This window comes from Lolium perenne, chromosome 3 (assembly GCF_019359855.2).
Source record: "Lolium perenne isolate Kyuss_39 chromosome 3, Kyuss_2.0, whole genome shotgun sequence".
Taxonomy (NCBI): Eukaryota; Viridiplantae; Streptophyta; class Magnoliopsida; order Poales; family Poaceae; genus Lolium; species Lolium perenne.
In genome coordinates this window covers 107,244,776-107,253,357 of record NC_067246.2, presented here as the reverse complement: position 1 = coordinate 107,253,357, position 8,582 = coordinate 107,244,776, and the positions used below count along the sequence as shown (strand labels likewise).

Here is an 8,582-nt window from a genome sequence, read left to right as displayed (position 1 = left end):
ACTTCGTCAATTTTAAGATCCAATCCGCCGGCTCAGTCTTCCGAAGGTGCTCGTAGGGGTAGGGTGTGCGTGTGTGCGTTCATAGGGGTGAGTGTATACGCGTGTATGTGAGCGTCTGCGTTTGTACTGTGTTTCTCAAAAAAAAAAGTACCTCATTTAATAATTTTTTTGTTGGTTCTCATTTTTGGAAATAGGGAAATTCATTTTCTCTTTGTTTTAAAATTTAGGATGTTACACCATTCCCACCCGCCGGCCTTCGATAGCTTGGCGTGGCCACCACCGCCGGCGTTGGCGGCGACAACGGCCCGGGAGGAAGTCTCGACCACATGGGTCTGCCTCTGCATGGAATTGGCAGAACAAGCTCTCTACACCTATGTTGATCGAGTTGGTTATCCACGGAATCGAGTATGCATGCATGGGTAACCCGGATCCATGGGACAGAATTATTATCCGTTTGTTGAGGCATCTTCCATGGGATAGAAGACAAAGGAGTTTATTCATTTGCTGAGTCGTCCATTCATCATCGCGCACACACAAGACAATCGTAGTACTGAGTACAAGGTTTGAGTCTAGCTACTTGATAAGTGATGACAAACAGTTCGGACAACACACTGATGCAGGTTGGCGCTCACACACAAATTAACTGTGTTCGGCTCTTGGCACGGTGCCCGTGCGAGCAAGATCTCTCTAGGTCTTGGTAAAACAGGTTTTACTTGTAGTGAACAGCGACCCTGTCCGGGCCAGACTTCATGTCCTCCCAGAGCAGATCCGACAGCGCTAGCATGAGCTTCCCCACCTTCCCTGCATCGATCACAAGAACGAACACATTCATGAGTCGGATGTACTAGTACATTTGTTTGTTTCAACAATTGTTGAAATCAATCAATCAATCAATCAATCAATCAATCAGAGTCGAGTTAAAATATGTACCATCGCCGATGGGCTGTCCGTCCCACTCGACGATCGGCAGCACGGGCAGGCCGCTGCCGACGAAGGCCATCTCGACGGAGGTCTTGGCTTCGTCGACGGTGATGTACTTGGTGGTGACGCCCGTGAGCATGCCAGCGTCGACGAGCTTGGGCGCGAGCGCGAGCAGGCGCTTGGCGGTGCACCCGCTTAGAATCTTATCGAACGCCGGCAGCACGAGCTCGCCGGCCGGGTTGACGAAGGCGACGTTGACCATGGGCCCCTCGGCGACGAACCCCTGCTCGTCCACCCAGACGGAGGCGAAGGCGCCGCGGTCCTCGGCGTCCATGATGGAGAGCACGTTGGGGAGGTAGTTGACATTCTTGCTGGTGGCGAACATCGGGGGCTTCATGGGCACCGAGGTGGTGACGGCCTTGACGCCGTGGCGGCACTGGTCGTAGTCGGAGGGGATGACGACGGCGTAGAAGGCCGGGCCGGGGAGCGCGCTGGAGGAGAGCAGGAAGTCGCCTGGCCCGGAGCTGAGCCAGTAGCGGATGGAGCCCTTGCGGCATCCGGAGGCGGCGGTCATCTGGACTAGGATGGATCGGAGCGTGTCGCGCGGGAACGGGATGCCCACCTTGGCCTTGGCCGCGGAGCGCAGGAAGCGGTCGAGGTGCGGGTCGAGCTCGTAGAGGTGGCCGTCGAGGAGCATGGCCGTGTCGAAGACGCCGTGGCCGCGGTGCACCATGTGGTCGTCGATGGGGAGCACCATCATTGCCGGGTCCAGGACGATCCCGCCCAGCACGCTCGAGTACATGGCCGGGAACGGCGCGGCCGTAGATTTCCATTTCTCCTGCAGCTTCTGCAGGGCCTGCAAGATCGGGAAGATGGTGTCACTGATCATGCAACGCGCATTTGTCGACTTTTTTCTGCGAGACTTCCACCCATCTATTAATAATCATTAACAGTAGTATAATTAGCATAACAAGTAATAAAATTTTCAAATAGGTAGTTAATTAACCAGCGTTACACTTACACTATTACACTGAACTCTTTGGATTCGGATTTGTATAATGCTAATGAGTGAAGTAAATAGTGAGTTGTCTACTCATTCTGCAGTGGAAGGAAACGGAACAGGAAGCAGGGTATCAATAATGCATAGCCTCGAGACAAAGTACCGACGTCAGATTCCACTAATAAAAAAGTTTGGTGGCAAGCCGCCACTTCGTCGTGTTCGTCAGATTTTAGTTGCGTGTCAGTCATCTCCAGTGACTAGGCAGGGGTGTGTTCGTTGTCAGCATGTCATCAATCCCCTCGATGAACAAAACTATGAGGAACTATCAAGAGCTATTCTACAAGCTACACAGCCAAGGCACGATGTAGAAGATGTAGGAGAGGAGGAAGAACTCACCTCTGCACCCGATTCATAGACGGGAACTTGATCCTCCGCCTGAACGATCGAGCCCATGATGATCCGGTCTGCGAGAAGAGCACTGCAAGGAAGGAGTAGAGATCGAGTACCAGTGCGAGTGGAGCGTCTGCTGTCCTTGCAAGTTTTATAAGCGGCCGGCCGGCCGGCCTGCCTGAGTGCTCACTGCGCCTTGATGCGCACGGACGTGGTGTCAATATGGGGGAGTGCGACAACTTTAGCCGTCCCGCTGCCCCCACCGTGCACCGCTCTTGTTGTATCCTCTCGCGTCTTGTTCCGGAGCTAGCGGGCGAGAATGGACGACAGGTCGACAGCGCCGTTGAGACCGGCCCGGACGTGCCGACGACGCCGGTGTGTGAGCCGTTTGGGACCTGAATTCTGTACAAAATTCACGGGGGAACAGCCTGGGGTACTGTTGTTATCTTATGCGCGTTCGCCATCGCCGGCCACCGCAAAAAACGACGGTACGTCCACTTTGGTGCTCGCTATCGGACCGGGATCGGCCGGCCGAGAATGTGTATCGCGGCGTTTCGAATTCGGGCACGACGTGGGCACGGGTGGTGGTGGTGCTCTTTACCGTTCTCCGTGGATTGCATGGGTGAATGACTGGATATGGAGGAGGTAGGTGGTGTAGCGATACGGATACGAGCAGGATAGACTTCCGAACCACGTCCTCAGGTTCTCTCTTCGCCCTGCACATCGGGGCCGACCGTGAGTGCTGACATGCCTATATTCATCCGTATATCCCTCCTGATGCTTTCGCAAATATCTCACTTTTTTTTAAAAAAAATGGGGGAAATATCGTCCCAGCTTCTGCATCCAAAGGATGCACACGGCTCTTTTTATTAGATTATTCACAAAACCTTACAAGAACAATACAAAAAGATCAACCTCGAAGCCACCTCACTAAACCTACTGTGGGATGAAAGGGGTGACAATACACCAACTCACATCATCCAAAAACCAAATGTCTTCCCAAACCGCCCAATAGCAGGTGAGAAGCACATCCAGTCAAGCAGACTCTCCGCGCATGCCAACGCACACGCCACAGTAGTTGCTACCGCCGTCTTCCTCGACTCCATCTTCAGAAGAGGTCATCGTATTAACCTTGCTAGACCCATCGTCGATGCCAGCATGACGCCAGACGGCTCCACCATCCTGCACGCATACATCATCTATTGTAGATGAATACGGCATCTTCGGAAGTTGCGCCTCGGGGAAATTTTCCTGCAAGCCCGTGAAAGACTCCATCATCTCGTCTAACAGTGTTGGAGAAAGAGTTGGAAAATCTCCCGTGGCGCAGCTTCTCGAAGATGTCATTGGTGCACACGCCCTACGGCATCTTCTGAAGTTACGCCTCAGATATTTTTTCCAGCAAGCCCGTGAAAGATAGAGGCGGGAAGAAATGGCGGGAAGACAGAGGCGGGAAGAAATGGCAGGAAGAGGGGGACGGGAAGACAGGAGGCGGGAAGAAATGGTGGGAAGCGGGGGCAGGAAGACAGATGCTGGAAGAAATGGATTTTTCTGAATTTTTTGATAAATTATTTGTACTTTTCTGATTTTGAAATGCATTAGTTTTATTTTTATGAATTTGTTGATATATTAATTGTATTTTTCTGACTTTGAAATGAATTAGTTTTATTTTTATGAATTTTTTGATATATTATTTCCATTTTTAAGATTTTGAAATGAATTAGTTTTATTTTTCTAAATTTTATGATATATTATTTGTATTTTTAAGATTTTGAAATGAATTAGTTTTATTTTCTGAATTTTCTGATATATTATTTTTATTTTTAAGATTTTAAAATGATTTTACTTTTATTTTCTGAATTTATTGATATATTATTTGCATTTTTAAGATTTTGAAATGAAAAGTATTTGGAAAAACACCTTTAGTCGCGGTTGGCGAGCAGGAACCAAAATTCCGGCGAGAAAACCCTTTAGTCGCGGTTGTCTGTCCAATCGCCACTAAAGGTACCCCTTTAGTCGCGGTTGGTGTCACCAACCGCAACTAAAGGGGGCCCCTATATTCGTGCGGGCGCGAATGGCCGCGCCACATTCCCATCTTCTCCGTCGAACCGAGCCCCTGCAGCGTGATGACCCACAAGTATAGGGGATCGCAACAGTCTTCGCGTGAAGTAAAACCTAATTTATTGATTCAACACAAGGGGAGACAAAGGATACTTCAAAGCCTTAACAGCAGAGTTGTCAATTCAGCTGCACCTGGAAACAGACTTGCTCGCAAGAGTTTATCGATAATGTAACGGTTTATAGCGATGCGATAGTGAAATAACGACAGAGTAACAAAGACAGCAGTAGTGATTTTAGTAAACAGCAGGATTAAAATACTGTAGGCACAGGGATGGATGACGGGCGTTGCATGGATGAGAGAAACTCATGTAACAATCAAAGCAGGGCATTTGCAGATAGTAATAAAACGGTGTCCAAGTACTAAGCAATCCATAGGCATGTGTTCCGTATATAGTCGTACGTGCTCGCAATGAGAATCTACTGGATATTAAGGTACTCCTTTTAATAAAGTACCGGAGCAAAGCATTAACACTCCGTGAACACATGTGATCCTCACATCACTGCCATCCCCTCCGGTTGTCCCGATTTCTGTCACTTCGGGGCCTCGGGTTCCGGACGGCGACATGTGTATACAACTTGCAGGTAAGATCATAAAACAATGCATATCATGATGAAACAATAACATGTTTAGATCTGAGATCATGGCACTCGGGCCCTAGTGACAAGCATTAAGCATAACAAGTTGCAACAATATCATCAAAGTACCAATTACGGACACTAGGCACTATGCCCTAACAATGTTATGCTATTACATGACCAATCTCATCCAATCCCTACCATCCCCTTCAGCCTACAGCGGGGGAATTACTCACACATGGATGGGGGAAACATTTCTGGTCGATGGAGAGGCGTCGGTGGTGATGATGGCGATGATCTCCTCCAATTCCCCGTCCCGGCGGAGTGCCAGAACGGAGTTTCTGGTCCCGAGATGGAGTTTCGCGACGGTGGCGGCGTGGTGGGAGGTTTCTGGCGACTTCGACTTCTCGTCTCGCGTTTTTAGATCGAAACCTTTAAGTAGTCCAGAGGAGGGCGTCGGAGGCCAGCCGAGGGGGCCACACAGTAGGGCGGCGCGCCCTGTCAACACCCGGATTTTTAAGTCCAGATGCCTATTATGCCATTCCTCGCAATCCCAGGAATATTGTTTTTGTGAGACATAATAGATTGATATCACAACACATCATTCATTACAACACATAATCGTCTTACAAATAAAGGATCACATGATCCAGTCTTATTACAATAATAGAAGTTATGTTGATCCATTACATAACACATAGCGGAAGCGAAATAGCGTAGTAGTAGTCCATCTATTCCACAGGCAACTGTTGACGTCAGGAGTGATCCTAGTTATCGTAGACGTCTTGTTGTCCATCATCCTGATACTGTTGCTCTCCTTCAAAGTCTGGCATTTGAATAGCCAGGGCAAAGCCATGAGTACTTTAAAGTACTCGCAAACTAATACTAATGTAATTACTTAATAGGTATATTAATGGATGCTAAGCTCTAGGTTTATTTGCATAAAGCCAAGTTTCAGTTTGATAAACATTTGGTAAAGCCTTGTCATGTGCTAGACTAACTCAAGTGGGAACATTAGTGTCATTCCCACAAATCATTTTGATTCAAGTCAATATCACCTTTTCAATTCATCATTCCCTTTTTAGATAAAAAAAATCTGATAACGGAGACAGTATGGCCTTTCCAATCGTCCGTAACCGTGGACACGGCTATTCGAATAGGTTTAACACTCTGCAGCGGTTGTACTCTTGTGCCACAACTTTTGATTACATCCGTCGAGTATAACCCCGAATCATCGTAACTCAGTACGTGGATCATCAACCATAACCTTTCACTTATATATGTTAGTATAGGCACCTCTCCCCATGAGCTTGGCCTCCCGGTAAAAACCAACTGTTAACCCGGGAACTGCACAGGGCTTGGGCCGTACATTCACCTCATATTCACATCATCTCACACTTAACGAAGGCAGCCTTGGCGTAACCCCTATGATGCTTGTTTAGAGGGAACCCATACTAAAATACACAAGTTTCTAGTTAAGCCCTACCCATAATCAGATATTGTGGGGGTACTTGTATAATTGGAAGGGTATCGCATTCAAACCCAATCATCAGTTTTCATTTAAATTCACCAAGTCAACCATGTCACCTTCAACTTCTCATTCTTTCAAAGTCATTCCACTTCACCATGTTCCCATCTAGAGTAGTCAATTTTATTTGATTAGCACTAGCAACTATTTCATGAGGGGTGCTATCTAGCTTTGATTTTTTCTAAGCTAACTTCAAATATTGTTCTACTCTAGACCAAGTGAATCATAAATCAAAAAGTACTTTGAAATAAAAGAGCAAAAGTAAATGTAAGGTAAAAACATGGGGTAGGTAAGACATAAAATAAAGTGTGATGGTTCCTTGCTCTTGTAGAGCTATGCACTTGGTGTTTAGCAAGGGTTAGCTTGCCTTGAGCGGGGTAGTTGTCAAAGTTCTCCTCCTCTTCTTGGGAGTAGGCTTCCTCCTCTTGATACTCCTCGTTACAAGCGTCTATATACGAATACGAGGTATAAATACTAAACCAAGCTTACATACTAGTCTAAAACACCCAAAGATTCACACTCTAATCCTAGCATCATATCATTCATGGCATGGTAAATTAATTGGTTGGTTCTTATTTAAGTGAAAAATAATTTCCTCTCATTATTCTTATTTCTTTTAATTTGCTATTTAGATCTTTAGAGAAAATAATTTCCTCTCATTTAATCTTATTAAGATTTAATCTCCTCAAATAATAATCAGGTATGAAATATAAGTTGACCAAGGTCAACATTCCATATCTATTATATGGGAGTATAATTTAAATGAAGTGCTACACTCCACACAATTTAAGACTAACATTTAAATAATTTAAAATCTCTAAGTAATAATAATCAGAGGTTCATTAGCCTAAGGTCATTTCCTCTGGTGGTATTACTTAGGATCAAAATTTAAATGAGAGAGTAGCTCTCATACTAATTATAGAATTTGAATTCCAATATTTAATTGCACTAGAATTGACTACATAGCCATTATTTTGACCTAGTCCATGATCATACAAACAACCTGTCTATATTATTTCATAATCAATTAGAGGACATCAATTGTGATTTATTAGAGTTGGAATCAATTCAAAATCCATTATGGTTGAATTTTAATTGAAGTTTCAATTTGCAAAAGTCCGTGTCTTGTTATTTTTATCAGTTTAATTCTACTTTGAATTTGGAGATGGTACCAGTGGCATTAGCTAGATAATTTCATTAGCTTTCCAACGGTATAAAGTTTGCTAGATTTGGAAATGTAGAATTCAAACTATTCAAATTTTACTAAAGCATTCAGCAGGGTATTTGAATTATTATTAAATCTAAATTTGAATGTTTGGGCTAGGCGGGAAACGATACTCGGCCGAAACGGATTAAACCAACACTGCGCATCCCAACAAGAGTCTGGCGCAACTGGGCTGAGCTGACGAGGTGGGGACCACCCGTCAGTGGCTATTTAACCAGCGAAACGGTACGCGTGATGTGCACCGTAGGATTAGAAAAGGATCTAGCGGTCAGGGATCGTCGTCGTCGCCGACGGGATCCCGACGTGCTGGCGGCGTGACCAGGGGGTCGGAGGACCTACCGGCGTTCCCGCGGGGTTCTGGTGAGTGCGAGGCGGCGTTGTCGACGGCGAGGAAGCGTCTGGTAGCAGTGGCGAGGCTTGGGGCGGCGTGGATCAACGGCGTCGATGTCCTAGCTCCGGCGGCTCCGATCTTGCAATTGAGGCGCCTCCGGCAGTAATTGGACGAGCTACAGTGGTGAGGAGGATCAGTGGTGAGAGGGGAGTTGAATGGTGTGAAGAGAGCGTGCTGGGAGTGGCTCTATTTATAGGGTCGAGGGGTGCCACGGGGTTCTGTGAAGAGGCAAGCATGGCGCGGCGTCTCCGGCGATCGAAGAGGCAAGTGAAGGACGGCACTCGATGGGCGGTGGCATGGCATCCCTGAATCATCTTTCGGCGCTGCCAAAGCTGGACGGAATCGTTCAGAAGTGTGATTCGAGTGCCACAGTACGGTGGAGCTTTTCCGGCGAGGACGATGGCGACAAGGCTCCTGCGCGCGCTTGAGCATG

The 8,582-nt window shown here is 46.7% G+C and overlaps 1 protein-coding gene across 1 annotated transcript; it reads right to left on the bottom strand.

Moving 5' to 3' along the window:
• Positions 1–472: 472 nt before the first annotated feature.
• Positions 473–2,573, bottom strand: LOC127342103 (D-amino-acid transaminase, chloroplastic). The gene is made up of 3 exons (XM_051368042.1): positions 2,318–2,573; positions 931–1,777; positions 473–801 (listed from the first exon to the last, which is right to left on the bottom strand). Exons 1-3 carry the CDS (start codon positions 2,372–2,374, stop codon positions 710–712), a joined length of 996 nt encoding a protein of 331 aa, XP_051224002.1. The 5' UTR covers positions 2,375–2,573; the 3' UTR covers positions 473–709.
• Between the last annotated feature and the right edge of the window lie 6,009 nt (positions 2,574–8,582).

Excerpts from the sequence above, each read along its gene's own strand:
- LOC127342103 (XM_051368042.1), bottom strand. The coding sequence starts at position 2,374 with ATGGGCTCGATCGTTCAGGCGGAGGATCAAGTTCCCGTCTATGAATCG. Across the intron at positions 1,778-2,317 it reads TCTATGAATCGGGTGCAGAG|GCCCTGCAGAAGCTGCAGGA; the intron begins GTGAGTTCTTCC and ends CCGATCTTGCAG. Across the intron at positions 802-930 it reads CGGACAGCCCATCGGCGATG|GGAAGGTGGGGAAGCTCATG; the intron begins GTACATATTTTA and ends TGATCGATGCAG.